The 19,229-nt window shown below is 46.3% G+C and overlaps 2 protein-coding genes across 14 annotated transcripts in view; one reads left to right on the top strand and one right to left on the bottom strand.

Annotated features, from left to right (window-relative positions):
* The window catches only part of CDK12 (cyclin dependent kinase 12), a 70,930-nt gene extending 68,493 nt beyond the window's left edge, over window positions 1–2,437 (bottom strand). For all 10 annotated transcript variants that reach the window (XR_005885963.1, XR_005885962.1, XR_005885961.1 and 7 more), the window contains exon 1: window positions 791–2,437. Coding sequence is in view for 7 of the 10 variants with exons in the window: in XM_041001632.1 (XP_040857566.1) it covers window positions 791–1,863 (1,073 nt within the window). In the remaining 3 variants the exon portion in view is untranslated. The remainder of the gene's footprint in view (window positions 1–790) is intronic.
* Window positions 2,438–8,262: 5,825 nt separating this feature from the next.
* MED1 (mediator complex subunit 1) overlaps window positions 8,263–19,229 on the top strand; it is a 33,294-nt gene continuing 22,327 nt past the window's right edge. For 2 of the 4 annotated variants that reach the window (XM_041001687.1, XM_041001689.1), the window contains exons 1-3: window positions 8,263–8,497; window positions 13,276–13,382; window positions 17,220–17,298. In XM_041001687.1, the coding sequence (XP_040857621.1) occupies window positions 8,473–8,497; window positions 13,276–13,382; window positions 17,220–17,298 (211 nt within the window). In that variant the 5' untranslated portion in view covers window positions 8,263–8,472. Of the gene's footprint in view, window positions 8,498–13,275; window positions 13,383–17,219; window positions 17,299–19,229 lie in introns of those variants that run through there. The other 2 variants (XM_041001690.1, XM_041001688.1) reach the window with 2 other exon arrangements.

Below are 19,229 nucleotides of genomic sequence, written 5' to 3'. Positions count from 1 at the left end.
GACCCTTAATTTCTCACTAGGAATAGGTAAATTATTACTCCCATTTTATACATAAATAAAATCAGGCATGGAGCAGTTAAATCATTTAGCAAAGGCCACAAAACACCATTAATATTCTAGTCAGGCCTAAGCAAAGCCCACATTCTGCTTTTGTGGACAGAGGTGAGTCTACAAAACAGATCTCATTACTCGGGAGCAGGAACGGATCAGGGATTCCTAAGATGAAATTTCAAGTCAACCTGGCTTTTTTTTTTTTAAATGTCACAGTAAAGGCATCACAATCCCACTTCTTAGAGATTCTGAAAATTGCCAGTAGCAAGCACACAGGTCCATGGTGATGTAAAGGAAACCAAACTGGCTTTGGCACCAACTTCTAGGCTACACACTGTCAACAAGAACATGGGCTAACTAGTGAATTATCATTAAGCCATCAGTTCAAGATAGGACAGTTCTAAGTTACTAAAACATCGTCATCAGGCAAATAATGAGCTTCCAGATATGGACTCTCTCAAGAGAGGCACCTGATAAGAACACAAACAAAGAATGTATCATTCCTCGCGTCTCCAGGTACACTCAATCCTGAAGTACTGACACCGAGGCGACTTGCAACAAAGCCAGGGCGGCTGTGGGTGATGCCCACGCACGGGCTTGCCCCTGGCAGTACCTACCTTTGGCAGTCTGGGGCCCGTGCAGGCGTCCCCGGGTCCGGAGGGTTCAGGGGAGCTCAGCTACAGCCCCGCCACCCATAGCCCACCCGTCCGGTCCCCGGAGGCGCGGAGAGGGGGCTCACCTGGGCAGGGGGCTGCGGCTGAGCGAGCGCTTGCTCAGGAAGGGGCTGCTGGAGCGCCGCCGGCTGTAGGGGCTGGGCGAGCGGCCGCTGTACGAGCCGCTCCTCTCGTAGCTGGACGAGCGTCTGCGGCTGTAGGGGCTCACGGAGCGCTGGCGCCGGCTGTAGGGGCTGGGCGAGCGGGTGCTGGACTGGTAGGCCGAGGGCTCCTTGTAGGGCGGGCTCAGCGACGGCCTGCGGGACGCGCTGCCGGGGCTGCGCTTGTACGAGTCGTAGTTGCTGGACGCGTGCGATCGCGGGGGGCTCAGGTCGTAGTCCTGACCGTAGGACGCTCCGGAGGGGCTGTCGTCGGGTTTGGAGCTGTCGGACCACTTCCGGTGGGGACTCCGGGATCGCCGCTTGGGGCTGTCGAGCGTCTTGTAACTTTTGGGGGTCTCCCTTTTGCGATGACTCTTACTCCGGTCTTTGTGGCCGGATTTGAGCTCCCCGCGCTCCTTGCGGCTCTTCTCCTTGTGCAGCTTGGACGAGCGGGACTCCTTGCCGCCGCCGCCCTTGGACCCCTGCGCCTTGCCGTGGTCGTCGCTGTCCTCGTGGGTCCGCTTCGAACCGCCCGCCGTGCCCTCCTTGCCGGCCCCCGACCTGCTGCCCGCCTCCTGGCTCCTGGCTCTGTCGCTCGGCTTGCTGCGGATCGACTCCCGGGAGCGCCGGTGCTGGTGGTGGCGATGCTTGTGCAGCCGCTCGCTGCGCTCCGTCCCGCGCCGCTCCTCGTTCTCCCGCCGCACCAGCTTGAAGGCCGTGTCATCCGAGAAGGTGTCCGAATCAGAGCTGATGTCATCGTACTCCACCAGAGGTTTGATGGCCGTCCCCAAGGCCGCCGCCTCGAGGGCCACCACCCCCGTGTCTTTGGAGGAAGAGTGCTTGGACTTGTGCCGCTTGTGCTTCGACACCAAGCGGTGACGCTCTCGGCTGTTGGAGCCGCCGCCGCCGCCGCCGCCTCCTCCCGAGGACGGCTGTAAAGTTCCAGAAGCTCCTCCACTGCCGTCCTTCTTGCCCCCGTGTCTCTCGGAATTGGGCATTCCCTTTCCCGGCGCCTGAGGAAGGGGAAAAAGTTCCCCAGCACTCCAAAAAGTAATCCCCACCCTCCCCCCTCGAGCCCCAACTCCACGCCCACCGAAGCGCCCCGGGAAGGGGGTGGGGAGGGCAGGGACGCTCAAGCCCGGGCTCCTCCTCCCTCCCGACTCCTCGGCACCCTCCTACATGAGGTGGGGGGTGGGCGCAGGAGCCGAGGAAGAAAGGAGAATTCCTCAGCAGTGGGGCGGAGGGGGCACGGAGAGCGGCTCCAGTCGCCTTGGCCCCCTCTCCCCACGCCGAGCCGGTCGGTCCTCAGGCCCGGGCGCCCAGGAGGTCGAGGAAGTAGGAAGCTCCCGGGGCTGTGGGGCCGACTCCGGCTCTGGAGCCCCGGAGGACAGCGCGGGCCCTTCCCCTACCCGGTAGCCTAAGTGCCTCGCGACCCCTTTGTCCCTCGTCCTGAGGGAGCCCCTTGGCGAGCGTCGGCCTCAGCTAAGGACCGCTCACACACCCCACACACACACACTCCTCGCTCGCCCTCTCGCTCGCTCGCTTCGCTCCCAGACTCAGTCACACACTAGATTAAACCGAAACGGCCCAGCGAGGAGGGGGAGGGGCAGGGCCGCGAAGCCTCGCGAGACCCGGCACTTCCCGTTCCGTTCGCTCTCTGCGGCTGGCTGGCGATCGCGCGAGAACAAAGCGCAGGCAAGAAACGCATCCTGCCAGACTCTCGCGAGAAGCTTCCCGTTTTTTTTTTTCCCCGTTCGAACAAAGCTTTATTGAAACTCAACTACCACGACATTTTTTTTTTACCAAAACTTTATTGATACTTTCTGGAACGCGTATTACCAAGTTTGCAGACAAACTGACTTTAAGTATGCTTTCTAACAAGAGCTCTTTGAACTGTCAAGTTTTTTTTTAACCGTAGAAAAGGACCAATGTGGAGATTTTGAATACGAGTATCGGGTGTTTTAAAGAAAAATCTTTTTTTTTTTTTTTACCCCGACGTGAATACGTACCAGACATTTTACATTTCGTTATCTCCAGTGCCCACAGGCACCTGCCCAGGAACGATATCCTTATCCTTGTTGTACAGAGAAAGAAACCCAGACTCAGGAAAGTGAAACAATTTCGGGTAGGAAAGCTAGTCCAGGGCCCAGTACGGCAGCCTAGTGGCAAAATCCTCCCCTTGCAAGCGCTAGGATCCCATGTGGGCGCTGGTTCTAATCCCAGCTGCTCCACTTTCCATTCAGCTCCCTGCTTGTGGCCTGGGAAAGCAGTAGAGGATGGCCCAAAGCCTTGGAACCCTGCACCTGCATGGGAGACCTGGAAAGAACTCCTGGCTCCTGGTTGCAGATTGGCTTTCTCTGGCCATTGTGGCTACTTGGGGAGAGAATCAACAGACAGAAGATCTTCCTCTCTGCTTCTCCTCCTCTCTGAATATCTAACGTTGCAATAAAAATAAATAAATCTTTTTTAAAAAACATCCTAATTGCTATTGCATGTTTCATTTTTGACAGGACTTTTTCCCCCCCAAAGAACTTTTTAAAGCCTGTCAATAAATATCAATTGAACGAATAAACTGGTGAAGTGACAAGATAAGCACTCCATCAAACAAGGGTGTAACTCAGGCTTACAAGTGCAGCATTTGATCCTGTCAAAATACACACAGGAAGGAGAGTTCTCTTCTTTTTTTTTTCTAAGATTTATTTTATTTTTATTGCAATGTCAGATATACAGAGAGGAGGAGACACAGAAACAGAGAGGAAGATCTTCCATCTGATGAGTCACTCCCCAAATGAGCGCATCAGCTGGTGCTGTGCTGATCCAAAGCCAGGAGCCAGGAACTTCCTATAGGTCTCCCACACAGGTGCAGGCTCCCAAATCTTTGAGCCATCAAGTGCTTTCCCAGGCCACAAGCAGGGAGCTGGATGGGAAGTGGAGCTGCCGGGACCAGAACCAGCATCCATATGGGATCCGGCGCGTTCAAGGCAAGAAATTTAGCCGCTAGGCTACCAGACCGGGCCTGACAGTTCTCAATCCAATATATTTTCATTTCCTTTTGGTGGTTAAATTCTTTTTTTTTTTTTTTTAATAAAGACTTATGTTTAGGGCCCAGCACAGTAGCCTAGTGGCTAAAGTCCTCACCTTGCACGTGCCAGGACCCCATGGGTTATGTCCTGGCTGCTCCACTCCTCATCCATCCCCCTGCTTGTGGCCTGGGAAAGCAGTTGAGGAAGGCCCAAATCCTTCCATGTGGGACACCCTGAGGAAGCTCCTGGCTTTGGATTGGCTCAGCTCCAGTCTTGTGGTCACTTGGGCAGTAAACTAGCAAATGGAAGATCTTTCTCTTTCCTTCTCTTTGTAAATCTGACTTTCCAATTTTAAAAAATCTTTTAAGAAAAGATATAATTTTTATCAGAAAAGCAGGTCAGATTTACGGAGAGAAGGACAGAAATATTTTCCATCCTCTGGTTCACGCCTTAAATGGGTGTAACAGCTGGAGCTCAGCCTTTCATCTGATCAACTAGCAGATGGCAATTCTTTCTCTCTAAATCCTCCAAAATATATTACAAAGTTTCTATTTAGCTTGTTCAGAGAGGAAATATTTGGGGTTTTGGCTTGTGGCACCACTGGCTAAGACACCACCTGAAATACTGACATCCCCTGTGGGCACCAGTTGGAATTCCAACTACTCCACTTCCACACTTGATCCTGGGCAAAAGACTGAGAAAAGTTTGCTCCACTTCCAATCAAGATCCCTGCTACTGTTCCAGGAAACATAGAAAAGGATGGCATGGATCCTTGGGCTTCTGCTCTACATAGGAAAGCAGGCTGAAATACTAGGCTCCTGGCTTCAGTATACATTGAACAAATCATCATACAGCTGTATTTAGTGTGAAAAAGGTGTGAATGTGTGGCAAAGCTGGCTAAGCCTCTGCCTCTGACAGCTACATCCTATAACAGAATGGCAGCTGCAAGTGCCAATCACTCTGGACTTCCAATCCAGTTTCCTACTAATAAACTGGGAGGCTGTGGACCATCTATGTGCCTAAGTTCCTGCCACCCATATTGGAGATAGGCATAGAGTTTATGGTTCCTGGGAGTAAACCAGGAGACAGAAGCTCATTCTCTCTGTCATTTTGGTTTTCAAATAAATAAATAGTTAAAACTTTTTAAAAGTCATTGCTGTGGTCCTGCATGGTAGCATTGCAAGCCAATTCTCTGCTTGCAGGGTTGGCATTCCATAGGGGGCACTGGCTCAAATCTCAGCTGTTCTGTGTCACATCCAGCTCTTTGCTATTGCAACAAGGAAAGTAGCAGAAGATGGCCCAAGCCCTTGGGAACCTGCATCCACATGGTAGACTCAGAAGAACTCCTGGTTCCTGGCTTTAGATCGGCTCAGTTCTGACCATTCTGGCAACTTGGGAGAATGAAACAACAGATGAAAGATCTTTCTTTCTCTCTCTCCTTTTTTTTTTTTAATTTTCAAAATTTGTTTTACTTATTTATTTTTCTTTATTTTTGACAATCTTTACACGGTTAATTAGGGCCCAAAAAAATTCAAGGGCTACAGGAAAGTGGGTAAGATTATTATTTCCACATTCTCTCTTTTTTTTTTTTTTTCTGTATCTGGGGTAAAGGGAGTAGCCCCACCCAGTCTCCCACCCATCCTAGGTCCCTGATATGGGGCATGCTCTGAGGGTTTTGCTCAAGTGGTTTTGATTGTTCAACAGATATGGATTGCTGCCAATCTCGCCATTCCAAGCACGATGAAGTTGCTGCAGAATCCACTGATGGACACAGTCCATTGCCCAATTTTTCATTTATCTATGTAAATCAGACTTTCTAATAAAAATAACTTTTTTGTTGTTTTTAAAGATTTAGGTATTTTTTATTAGAAAGTCAGATAAAACAGAGAGGAGGAGATATACAGAGGAAGACCTTCTGTCTGATGTCCAATGATTCACCCCCCAAGGAGCCACAGCAGTTGGAACTAAACCAAGCCAAAACCAGGAGCCCGGAGCCTCTTCTGGGCCTCCCACATGAGCACAGGGTCCTAAGCCCTTGGGCCGCCCTGGACCACAAGCAGGGAGCTGGATGGGAAGTAGCTGCTGGGATTAGAACTGGTGCCCATATGGGATCCTGGCGTATGGGAGCCAAGGACTTACTCGCTAAGCTACCTTGTGGATACTGGTGTTTTCATTTTTTAAAAAAGATTAATTTTATTTTTTTTTGGAAAGTCAGATATACAGAGAGGAGGAAAGACAGAGAGCTGGATGGGAGGGAAATGGAGCTGCCAGGATTAGAACTGGCGCCCATATAGGATCCCGGCAGGTTCAAGGCAAGGACTTTAGCTGCTAGGCCACACCACTGGACTCCGGTGTTTCCATTTTTAAACAAGATAAATAAATCTTAAAAAAAAATTAAATTTGGAAATAATACCACCCAGGACCTCAAGTCAGAAGTCAGAAAAGCCTTGCTTCCCTTGCTTACTATAAAAAATGTTCGCTTTGTTAGGTTGGAGGCAGCCAGTCAGTCAGAGCAAGCTGCCATCCCCTGGCTCACTCCCCAGTTGTCCCCAATGCCATGAGCTGAACCAGGAGCCAGGAATTCCACAGGGTGGTGGTAGTAGGGACCAAGGGCTGCAACTGTACCTACTGAGGCTGAGGGGAGCCCTGAGCATCCTATGCTGAGGTGTAGGTGGCTGAGGGAAGGCTTGTATCCTGCAGTGTATGTTAACCACTACACAGAACATCTGTTTAAAGAACAGGTGTCTCAGAGCCCCTTCTTTGTCTCTACATTCAAGAAACCCAGGGGCTCTGACTTAGATGCAAATGCCCTCATTGGAAGAAACATTTAACTTAAGATTTGAATAATAGAGGTGAAGGGGTTGGGAAAAGAAAAGGATTGTCAGTAGTTAAAGGACTGCAGAAGGAGCTTTCCTGGGCAGAGTAGTTGAGTCCAGAGGGGCTCTCTAACCTGCAAGGTGGGCTCCCAGGCCCAGGTACAATGCTGGATGGTGATGAAAGTCGGGGCAATTTCTGTTCTGAGAAATTCATAGAATAGTAATTCCAAGGAATGAAGTGTATGAGATAAAATACACAATTTAAATTGCACTTTCATGGATATGTTACATGAACCGTTGTGGTAGTAGGTAAACATGTTGGCAGATTTTTTTCCAGGATGTGTTTTATTTAGACTGCCTACTCATCTGAATTGCAGTTATCAGATGAGATGTCTTTGGACATGTGAACACCTTTGAAATCGGGGGAAAAACCACAGATTGGAGATTCTTAGAAATTCCCTGCTTAGGGCCCAGCGGCGTGGCCTAGCAGCTAAAATCCTTGCCCTGAATGTGCCGGGATCCCATATAGGTGCCAGTTTTAATCATGACAGCTCCACATCCCATCTAGTTCCCCGCTTGTAGCTTGGGAGAGCAGTCGAGGTTGGCCTAAAGCCTTGGGACCCTGCACCTATATGGGACACCTGGAAAAACTCTTGGCTTCAGATCTGCACAGCACCGGCTATTGCAGCCGCTAGGGGAGTGAATCGTTGGATGGAACATCTTCCTCTCTCTCTCTTCTCCTCTGTGCATATCTGACTTTCCGATAAAGATAAAATCTGATAAAAAAAAAAAAAAGCGCCTAGGTGTTGGCATTGTGCTGTGTACAAAGCTGGCATCCCATAGGAGTGCCAATTAGTGTCTTGGCTGCTCCACCTCTGATCTAGCTCCCTGCTTAAGGCCTGGGGAAAGTAGCTGAAAACGGCCCAAGGGTTTGGGAGATCTGCTTGAAGCAGCTGGCTCATACCCTGCCACAGCCTGGGGCCTTTGTAAACCTTTGGGGAGTGAATCATTGGACTGAAGATCTTTGTTTCTGTCTCTCCTCTCTGTATATCTGCCTTTCCAATAAAAGTAATAAATCTTAAAAAAAAAAAAAAAAGAACAAGAGAAACCAAACCTATGTTTCACCAATACTACAAACTGAGGACAAAACAGCTGCTGCAAAGTTGACCTTAATCAAAAATCTCCCAGATGTTCAGAAGACTACAACTCCTCAAGATATACTTGTGAAATTAGCAGAGATTAAGTGTGCTAGGTGGCATTCAAATGTCGTGTTTCATTATTGTTGCATCTAGTGTAATAAGTAAAAAAAAATTTTTTTTTGTTAAAATAGATGATACCAATATTATAAAACCTAGCCGTTCAGTCAAGGGATCTGTGGATTTAGTTTTTAAACTGTTTAACTGTCACAAGGAAAAGGCAGGTTTCCAAACATGCAAACTCCACCTGTGCAAACCAGAGAACCCAGGAGCAAGGTTGCAAGAAACGCACAACGCTCACTTCTCGCGAGACTTTCGTCTCCCGGCCCTTCCTTCTCGAGCAGGATTCCGTTGTATCTCGCGAGCATTGGGAAGTTCCGTTGGGGAAGATGGCGGCGGCCGCAGGTACCCTTCTCTTCTTGCCACCGGGGACTAAAGACTGAGACCCCGGGAGGAGCAGGGACTGCTTGTGCCTGCGTCCCCGGGAGCCCGCCCGCTCCCTCGGCTTCCGTGTCCGTGCCGGGGAGCGGCTGACCCTCTCGTGGCGGACCCAGGCCCTGCCCGTCGTCAGGATGAAGGCACAGGGGGAGACCGAGGGTGAGTGACAGAGGGGGGCGGAGGGGCGGGACACGGTGGGAGCAGCCAATCTGTGCGAGGAGGTGCGGGCTCGGGGCTCGGGCTGCGGGGCGTGCGTGGCCGGGCCGTGATCGGCGGTGCCAGAGCTCAGATTTGGGGGTGAGGGATAGTGGTGGCGGGGCGGACTACCACCTCGGGCACAGGTCTTCTTTTTCATCCAGGCACGGTCCCTGAGGTCTCTGGGCACGCTGAGCCTAAAAGTGGTGAGAGATGGGGGAGTGATGCCTGTTCCCTGCTGGCTGCTCGTTCCGGAAGAGACGGCTCAATAATGACAGGAAGGCTTTTGCCTACGGAAAACTGTCAGCATACTGCCAGCCTGTCTGCCTCCGAATGACAGGATCTCGCCCCAGGATGCCAGATGCCGCCTACAACGGCACGAGGCTCTATCCCGTGCCTGGCCAGACTTCGGTGTGCAACTTTTGACTCTGAAGTCCCGTACTTCTGCTTTAGTGAGAGGGTAGCTTTTGGGACACAGCTGTATGAATACAGCTTACTTTGTTATCATTGTTTGTTTATCTTCTACAGTTTATTCACAGCTGTGTGGATCTGGGGCCCTGCCTTTATCTTTGTTTCATCTCTGCACATAGTGGTAGTCCCTGCAAGAAAAAAAATGTGTGGACTTCAGAGTGAGGCTGCTTAATAGAAGGCTGGTCAGGAAAAATAAAGGGTTTGATTTGATGGGGAGAAAGAGGAAAGGAATATCCCTGGAGTGTGAGGGAACAACCATTATAAAGTGGGAACTCATGGAAGTCAGGATGGTATGGTTTGCTCACTGCTGTGTCTGCCGCACTTAGGATTGTTGTACTTGACCGAATGACTTGCAAGTGGGAAGTGGCAAGAAAGCGTCAGAGCAATGAGCTAACTGAAACAGCCTAAAAACCAAATTTTCAGAAACCACTGTATCATGAGAGCATGAAAGAAGCTTGAATTTTTTAAAAAAAGATTTATTTTTATCGAAAGGCACATTTACAGAGATGAAGAGATACAGAGAGAAAGATCTTCCGCCTGCTGGTTCACTCCCCTAGCGTCCTCAGTGACTGGAGCTGAGCCTAGTTATTTATTTATTGAGATGCATTTTATTTTTGGGCCCGGCATGGTAGCATAGTGGTTAAAGTCCTCCTCTTGCACACGCTGAGATCCATATGGGCGTCGGTTCTAATTCCGGCGGCACCGCTTCCCATCCAGCTCCCTGCTTGTGCCACGGGAAAGCAGTTAAGGATGGCCCAAATCCTTGGGACCCTGTACCTGCTTGGGAGACCTGCAAGAGCTCCTGGCTCCTGGCTTCGGAATAGCTCAGCTCCAGCCGTTTAAAAAAAAAAAAGATTTATTTTATTTTTATTGGAAAGTCAGATATAAAGCAAGGAGAGACAGAGGAAGATCATCCGTCTGATGGTTCACTCCCCAAGGACTGCAACGGCCGGCTGTGCTGATCCGAAGCCAGGAGCCAGGAGCTCTTCCTGGTCTCCCACACGAGTGCAGGGTCCCAAGTCTTTGGGCTCTCCTTGACTGCATTCCCAGGCCACAAGCAGGGAGCTGGACGGGAAGTGGAGCAGCCGGCACACAGGTGTCCTCATGGGATTCCCACACGGTCAAGTCGAGGGTTCAGCCACTAGGCTACCGTACTGAGCCCTGAAATTTTTGTTTTGAAGATTTATTTTTTGTTTATTTGAAAGGCAGAGTTACAGAGAAATGATTGGGATCTTTCATGTGCTAATTCACTCCCCAGATGGCTCCAACAGTAAAGGCTGGGCTACACCAAAGCCAGCGGCCTGGAGCTTTTTCTGATTTTCCTGTGTGGGTGCAGGGGCCCAAGTACCTGGTCCTGCTGCTGCTTCCCCAGGCTCGTTGGCAGGGAGCTGGATCCAAATGGAGCAGCCAGGACTTGAATGAGTACCCATATGAGATTCCTGAATTGTAGGTGAACGTTTAGCTTGCTGTGTCATAGCTGGCTTAACTTGCTAAACCAGCTGAAGGAGTTTTACTCTTGATTTAGATCTCTTCAGTGCCTTAACTCTGATTAAATTTATTTTTCAGTGCCAGTGTTAAACTTTTTGTAATCTCCCTATGCTGATGATGTCCTTTCTTTGCTGTTCAGTAATAATGTATTTGTTTTGTTTTCTTTTGATTCGCTTTTTAAAAATATTTATTTATTTATTTTTTTTAAAGATTTATTTTTATTATTTTTTTATTGGAAAGGCGGATATACAGAGAGGAGAGACAGAGAGGAAGATCTTCCGTCCGATGATTCACTCCCCAAGTGCGCGCAACGGGTCGATACTATGCCGATCCGAAGCCAGGAGCCTCTTCCTGGTCTCCCACGCGGGTGCAGGTTCCCAAAGCCTTGGGCCGTCCTCGACTGCTTTCCCAGGCCACAGGCAGGGAGCTGGAAGGGAAGCGGGGCTGCCGGGATTAGAACCGGCGCCCATATGGGATCCCAGGCGTGCAAGGCGAGGACCTTTAATCACTTGCGCCACCGCGCTGGGCCCTAAAATATTTATTTTTATTGGAAAGGCTGATATATAGAGAGGAGGAGAGACAGAGACAAAGATCTTCCATCTGTTGATTCACTCCTCAGATGGTCATCATGGCCATCGCTATGCAGATCAGAAGCCTGATCTAGGAGTTATACCTGGTCTCCCATGCATGCCAGTTCAGGGTCCCCAAAACATGAGCCATCCGCTTTTGCTTTCCTAGGCCATACACAGAGAGCTAGATGCGAAGCAGAGCAGCTGGACACAAAGCAATGTTGTGTTGGACCATGGGGCTGGCCCCCATAATGTCTGTTTTTAAGAGTATTTCTCAATTTTCATTATCATGGTAATATCCATATTAATTTACTCTCAGTGCCTCATAGATGTCTTCTCAGACACGTGTTTATTCATCTCCAGTGGTTTGTACCATGGATCTTTGCTTACACAAGACTGTTCCAGAACTAAGGGAGATTTGAAGGGTTTAAGATTCATTCACAGGGCCCGGTGCGATAGCATAGTGGTTAAAGTCCTCGCCTTGCACACGTCGGGATCCCATATGGGCGCCGGTTCTAATCCCGGCAGCCCCGCTTCCCTTCCAGCTCCCTGCCTGTGGCCTGGGAAAGCAGTTGAGGATGGCCCAAATCCTTGGGAGAACTCATTCCTTCCAAATTTACTATTTCTTTAGTTGTTTCTGGGGGAGGGGAGAAACAAAGGGGGACACCCCACATGACTTTCAACATGTCCCAGAGGGCCTGTTTTCTTTTTTTTTTTTTTTTAAGATTTATTTTTATTGAAAGGCGGATATACAGAGAGTAGGAGAGACAGAGAGGAAATCTTCCATTCGATGATTTACTCCCCAAGTGAGCGTAATGGCCGATGCTATGCTGATCCGGAGCCAGGAGCCACTTCCGGGTCTCACACGCTGGTACAGGTTCCCAAGGCTTTGGGCCGTCCTCGACTGCTTTCCTGGGCCACAGGCAGGGAGCTGGATGGGAAGCGGGGCTGCCGGGATTAGAATCAGTGCCCATATGGGAACCCAGCGCATGCAAGGCTAGGACCTTAACCACTTGCGCTACCGCGCCGGGCCCAGGTCTATTTTCTTAATCACACTTAACAACCAATCTGTTAAAATCATGGCCAAAAATGAAGAATTTCAAAATTTTTACATTGAGGAACCTGTAATCATAGTAGGACTGTTCACACATGTGGTCTACATACATTATACAAGGGATTGCAGGCATGTCAGAAAATAATTTTTTCCTTAAATTGCCATGTAATGTTCCTTTCTGGGTTCCCATGAAAAGCTTGAATAGAATGAGTTACTCTATTATGTTGCTGAAATAAGACCCATATCTTCTTTATATGATTTGAAGTAAATTATTATTAAAATTTATTTATCATTTTTAAAAAATAAGAATTATATGGTTGATCAGATTGGGAAGGATCAAGATTTAGGAAAAATTGGGTGAATTCATTGCTTCCAGATTTGCTATTTCTTCTTGTTGTTCCTTGGGGAAGGGGAGAGACAAAGGGGGAAACCGCTTGTGACTTTTCCATATATCCCAATATCTAGGGATGAGGAACCGCCACCTCATATAAACCCAGAGTCTCAAAGGGCACATATTCCAAGGGTTCTTTCCAAGTGGTTTGGATAGTTCTGAAATGCTGCCATTTTCACCGATCCAAGGATGATGTCACCTTCTCAATGTCCATTGGCTCCATTCACTGAAATTTTTTGCTGTCATCATTTGTTTGGGGTTGTTTCCAGTTATTTCTGTTCTTCTGCTATAGCACCAAATGTGCTGCCTTATTCTCCTTTTACAACATGGCCTGTGTCCACTGCTCCATCTTTTTCATTAAGTAAGGCATGTTCTTGCAGGTGAGTCCAAGTACCTGGGCCAGGTGTCCCAAGCATCACTGAATTCCCCACCCCTCGGGCTCACGAACCTGGCACCCACCTAGAATGTGGACCCTGGTACTTTGGGTCAGGAAACTCAAGCCCTGCAAGATTTCTCACCCCAGGGTTCAGGAAACCAATACCCACCTATCAGGCGGGCCCCAGGATCTAGTCCAGCTGACCAATATCTCAGCAATTCCCCTGTCCCTGGGGCTCAGGAACCCATCTCCCACCTCACGTTGAAGTAAATTATAGTGGGAAGTATTTTAGCTGAATTTCTAGTGCAATGAAATGTGGGGATTCCTTTTCCAAGAAAAATGAGAAGGTCTTGATAGAAAATTTCTAATGATGTTTTCTGATTTATATCGTAGAGTCGGAAAAGCTGAGTAAAATGAGTTCTCTGTTGGAACGGCTTCATGCGAAATTTAACCAAAATAGGCCTTGGAGTGAGACCATTAAGCTTGTGCGCCAAGTCATGGTGAGGATTGTGGCAAAGTGGGTAAAGTGTTGTACTTGGATGATTTGATAAGCTAAGCTTCTTGTGTCTGTATCAGTTACAATGGTGTCTTCAGGTGTGTGCCTCATAGAGCGTGGGATATCCTGCAGTTCTTCAGGGGCCTTCCTAGGAGAGGGATTGTGTCAGTGCCCTCAAGAATACCTTATGTAGAATGGCAGGATATTTGAATATAGCATGCTCACATCCTCCTGTATACTAGAAATCACCTCTAGATTACTTAAAATACCTGGTAAATTGGAATGCTACGTAAATAGTTGTAATACTGTATTATTTAGGAAATAATGACAGGAAAAAAAAATCTGTGTTTAGTATAGAAGCAATTCTTTTTTCTTGAATCGTTTTAGACTTGATTTGGTTGAATTTGCACATGTGGGACCAAGTATCAAGGTCTGTTTGTCCTGATTTTTGTTACCCAAGAAGACATTCTTCATTCCCTGTCAAGCTCCCTGATCGTAATGTGATATGTTCATTGTATCTGCAGAGTAAATACTGCTAGTAGACTTTTCAATCCATTTTAAAAAATAGTTTTACTTGAAAAGCAGAATTACAGAGATGGGAGACAAGACAGATAAGTGTTTACTCCACAAGTGGCTACAATGACTGGAACTAGTTGAGGACAAAGCCAGGAGCCGAGAACTCCATCCAGGTCTCTCACAAGGGTGCCAGGGGAAGAGGTGCTTGCATTAACCATAATGAGCTGCCCTGCCAGTACCATTAGCAGGTAGCTGGGTTGGAGTAGCTGGGCCTTAAACCAGCACTTGGAAATGGGATGCTGGCATTGCAAGTGGTAGTTAGCCACTGTGCTATAACATGGCCCACCTGTAATTTATTCTTAATCCAAGTGAATTCTGGGGTTTTATCTGTTGACTGTTAACTTTTTTCTCTGTAGTATTATTTGTCTTTGCTGGGTGATTCCCCAATACTAGAATTGCATAGCAGTGCAGTGCAAGACTGGGGAAGTGTAGTATGACACGTTACAGAACTAAAACTAAAAGTTCATCCAAATGATTCAGGTGGTAGTAGAATGGGCAAGAAAAGTTTACTTCTGTGTTTTGACCTGGGCGGTGGTAGGTGTGCTCACTCTGTGATTTCTTAAGATTCATTTCTTTTCTGTATAAATAAAAGCACTGCTTTTTTTTTTTTTTTAAGATTTATTTATTTATTGGAAAGTCAGATATACAGAGAGGAGGAGAGACAGAGGAAGGTCTTCCATCCGATGATTCACTCCCCAAGTGAGTGCAACGGTCGGTGCTGTGCTGATCCAAAGCCAGGAGCCAGGAACTTCTTCCGGGTCTCCCACACGGGTGCAGGGTCCCAAGGCTTTGGGCCGTCCTCGACTGCTTTCCCAGGCCACAAGCAGGGAGGTGGATGGGAAGTGGAGCTGGTGGGATTAGAACCAATGTCCATATGGGATCTGACGTGTTCAAGGCGAGGACCTTAGCCGCTAAGCCACGCCACTGGGCCCACTGCTTTTTTTTTAAATCAGATTTTCACTTTGGGATCAGAATAAGTTCAGCTTAGACTTATATGTAAGTTTGTGTGTTTTAACATTTTATAAATTTTTCATTGAAAGGAAGTTAAAAAAGTGAGACAGAAATTTTTCTTCCGCTGGTTCACTTCCCAAATGGCTAAAATGGCTGGAGGTGGGAGTGCCTTTCCGATCTTCCTTATGAGTGGCAGGGGCTCAGGGAGCTGGGCATCTGCTGCTCCTTCCCCAGTACCTCAGCAGGGAGTTGGATCAGAAGTGGAACATTTAGAGTTTGAAGTACTGCAGATATGAGATTTCGGCAATGCAGTTGGCAGTCTTATTGACTATGCCACAATGCTGGCCCTAAATTTAAACCTTTCTGAGTCTCAGTTTCGTCATCTTGATTGTGGAGGCATATTATACCAGTTTGTTTTTCTAAACAATTTTGATGTAAGGAAGAAGTGAGAAAGTAGATGTTATGTGATGTTGCTGAAAGAATTCTGTAACTGTAAATTCTACAAATACATGTGCATCTTTCTGGTTCAGGTTTTTATACAAAGAAGCTTTCTTTTTTTAAAAAGATTTATTTATTTGAAAGGCAATGTTACAAAGAGAAGAGGAGAGACAGAGAAAGAGAGAGATCTTCCATCCTTATTTCACTCCAAGTGACTACAACAACTGGAACTGGGCCAGACCAAAGCCAGGAGCCAAACTTTTCTTTCCTCTGGGTCCCCCACATAGGTGTAGGAACTGAAGCACCTGTACCATCTTCTATGCTTTCTAAGGTGTATTAGGTAGCTGGATTGTAAGTGGATCAGCTGGGTCGTGAACTGGTGCCCACATGGATGCCAGTGTCATCGGCAGGAGCTTTATTTACTACCCCACAGTGCTGGCCCCAGAGAAGTTGTGTTTTTTTGTTTGTTTGTTTTGTTTTTTAAATATGTTGAATAAAAATGTCAGTTTTCCCAGTTTAAGAATTTAAAAGTTGTCATTTTATTTATTTTTAAAGGTTTTATTATATTTGTATCGGAAAGGCAGTTTTAACAGACAGATGGAGAGAGACAGATCTTCCATCCACTGATTCACTCCCCAAATGGTGGTAATGGCCAGAGCTGACCCAATCTGAAGCCAGCAGCCTCTGAAGGGTGTCCTGCACAGGTGTGGGTCCCAAGGACTTGAGCCATCCTCCACTCCCTTTCTGAGGCCATAAGCAGGTGTTTGGATGAGAAGTGAAACAGCTGGGACAGAAACTGGTTTTCATATGAGATGTTGGTACTTGCAGGCATAGGATTACCCAGTTGAGCGATCGCACTGGTCCCAAAAGTTGTCATTTTAATACTCTAAAGCAGCCATATGCTAGTTTGAAGCTTTTTCTAAAAGTTATAAATACTTATATTTTGATTTAGCTACACTGGAAATATGTTAATATTCAAGTGACCCCTTGCTGAAAAAAGTTTCCTCACCCATGATTTTGGAAATAGAAAATTATAATTTGTAGATTTATTTATTTATTTATTTTATTTGAAAGGCAGAGTTACACAGAAAGATGAGGGAGAGACTAAGATCTTCCATTCACTGGTTCACTCCCCAGATGACTACAATGGCCCAGGGCTGGGCATGCCAGAGAAGCCAGAAGCTTCCTTCTGGTCTCCCACATGGGTACAGGGGCTCAGATACTTGCACCATTTTCCACTACTTTTCCAGGTGTGTAACCAGGGAGCTGGATTGGAAGTGGAGGAGCTAGAACTCAAATCAGCATCCATAAGAGATACAGGCGTGCTAGTCAGCTTAACTGTGCCACAGCACCAGCCCCTGAAAAACTGTTCTTGTACTGTAAAATTATTACTGTTTCCAGGGACTAGAATGTTAGAAACTATTTTTTTAGGAAAAAAGTATTCTAAATATTTTGATATTTGGATCTGTTTCTTAGAGTCAGTCTAGTTTGACCAAGATTTGATTTTATTTCTTACATTACATGTAGATTTCCTTGTTACATTTGGGAATTCTCAGTCTCTTAAGTCACTTCATTTAACTGTAAATCTAAAGAAGTAATTGCTTCTTTAGGAGGTAGATCTTTTGTGTTTATTTTGATTTTCCATGATATTTTCTTATCTTATTTTAAATCTGGGATTTCATTTTTCTGTCTTTGTGCATGTAGATAAGGATCTGTCCATGGGTGTGTCTGTTTCTTCCTTGGTTGTGTGCACAGATGACAAGCGTGTAAACCAGACAGAGTATATATATATGAGGCCAGGATAATGTGTATGTTTACTTGAGACATCATTTTCTTGGCTAATGTTCACCTTCACTGTTTTTCCTAATTAATGCAGGAGAAAAGGGTTGTGATGAGTTCTGGAGGGCATCAACATTTGGTCAGCTGTTTGGAGACTTTGCAGAAGGCTCTCAAAGGTTTGTAAACATGAGGAATCTGCTGGTTTCTTAAAACCCCAGTTTAAGTGTGATTTTTTTTTTATACTTATGTTGACAGTATGAATTGAAGCAGGTCAACCTAGTCTGTAAAATATTGTTCCTATTTGATTTATGGAGTTGAAATAAGCTCTTAAACTCTGGAATCATTTGGTTTTTTAGAAATACCTATTGATTTATTTGAAAGAGAGAGCATAAGATAGAAACTCCCATCTCCTGGCTCACTCCCAAAAATGCCTGCAGTGACTGCTTGTTGAAACTGTGACCCAGAAACCCAGCCGAGGTTTAGCACAGGGTAGCTTAACACAGGGAGCCTGCTGCTGGAGCCAGTGCTGCCACCTCCAAGGCTCTGCATTAGTAGGAAGCTGGAGTCCCAAGCCAGAGTCAGAAATTGAACCTAGGTACTCTGATGTGGAACAGAAACATCTTAACTGCTAGATTGTTTCTGCTCCCCAAAGCATTTCTTTGGAAAGTAATAGGGACTTGAAGAAAATTGCTAAATGCTAACTTAAAAGATGGAAAGAAAAAAAATCTTTTCTTCATATATTCTCTTGTAATTAACTTTCAAATTTTAACTATCTAAAAAGATGTTTACAATGTTTCTGGAGAGAGTTCCTGGAAAACATTTAAATTCTGAACTTAATTACTCATGGTATTTGTAATTGATTAACTCTGCTTGTTTGGGTGGGAGAAATGAGTGCAGAAACAATTTTACCAACAAAGTTGATCCTGATTAAGCTGAGCATTATTTTGTTTTCATGTTGAAATTGTGGTAAAATACAAAATTACTACTTAAACATTTTTAAAGAACAATTGTTTTTTTAAAAAATGAGAGTTAAAAAAGTAAAAGGAGAGAGGGAGAAAGATCTTCCATTTGCTAGGCCATTCCCCAGGTACCTGCAGTGGCCCATTCTGGGCCATGTCCAAGCCAGGTGCTTTTTCTAGGTCTCCCAATGTGGGTGACAAGAGTGGAAGCATTTGACCCTCCCACACTGCTTTTCCCAGGCCATTAGTGGGGAGCCGAATTGGAAGTGGAGCAGCTGGAACACAGTGCAGGCGGTGGATTTACTGACTGCACCACAGTGCCAGTCCCAGCAATTTTAAGGGTACAACTAGCAGCAATTACGTTTACCTTTTTTTTTTTTTTTTTTAAGTGACTGATGAAAGCTTTATTGACTGGGGGCCATAATGGAAGTAGATAGTAGCAGGAAGGTCAGGCTTCCACAATGGCAGTACGTTTACATTTTTTTGTGAAATCACCAATATACAGTCCAAGACCATTTCTCTCCTTCCCAAGTGGGAGCTGTGCAGCATACCTAGTCTTTTTTTTTTTTTTTTTTTTTTTAAGATTTATTTTTATTGGAAAGTCAGATATACAGAGAGGACAGGCAGAGAGGAATATCTTCTATTTTCTGGTTTACTCCCCAGGTGGCAGCAGTGACCGGAGCAGAGCCAATCTGAAGCCAGGAGCTAGGGGCTGCTTCTGGGTTTCCCACACAGATGCAGGGTCCCAAGGCTTTCTACTGCTTTTCCAGGCCACAAGGAGGGAGCTGGATGGAAAGTAGAAAAGCTGGGACATGAACCAGTTCCCATATGGGAACCTGGCAGGTGTGCAAGGCTAGGACTTTAGCTAGTAGGCTACTGCTCTGTGCCCAGCATTCCCATTCTTGACAACCACTTTTCTACTTTTCTGCTTTTATATAGTTATGTATGTGAAATTGTATTTATCCTTAACTGGTTTTTGTGTCTTCAAGATTCATCCATTTTGAAGCATGTATCAGAATTTCTTTTTTAAGGTCCAGGAATATTCCATTATGTATATGTGCCACATTTTGTTTATCATCTGTTAATGGGTATTTGGGTCATTTTTTTTCTTTTTTTTAAAAGGCAGAGAGACATTTCTCCCATCTGCT

Source organism: Ochotona curzoniae, unplaced genomic scaffold, assembly GCF_017591425.1.
Source record: "Ochotona curzoniae isolate NIBS_2020 unplaced genomic scaffold, NIBS_Ocur_1.0 scaffold_2453, whole genome shotgun sequence".
Lineage (NCBI taxonomy): Eukaryota > Metazoa > Chordata > Mammalia > Lagomorpha > Ochotonidae > Ochotona > Ochotona curzoniae.
Note: the sequence above shows the minus strand (reverse complement) of the source record. Positions and strands in the feature narration are given on the sequence as shown.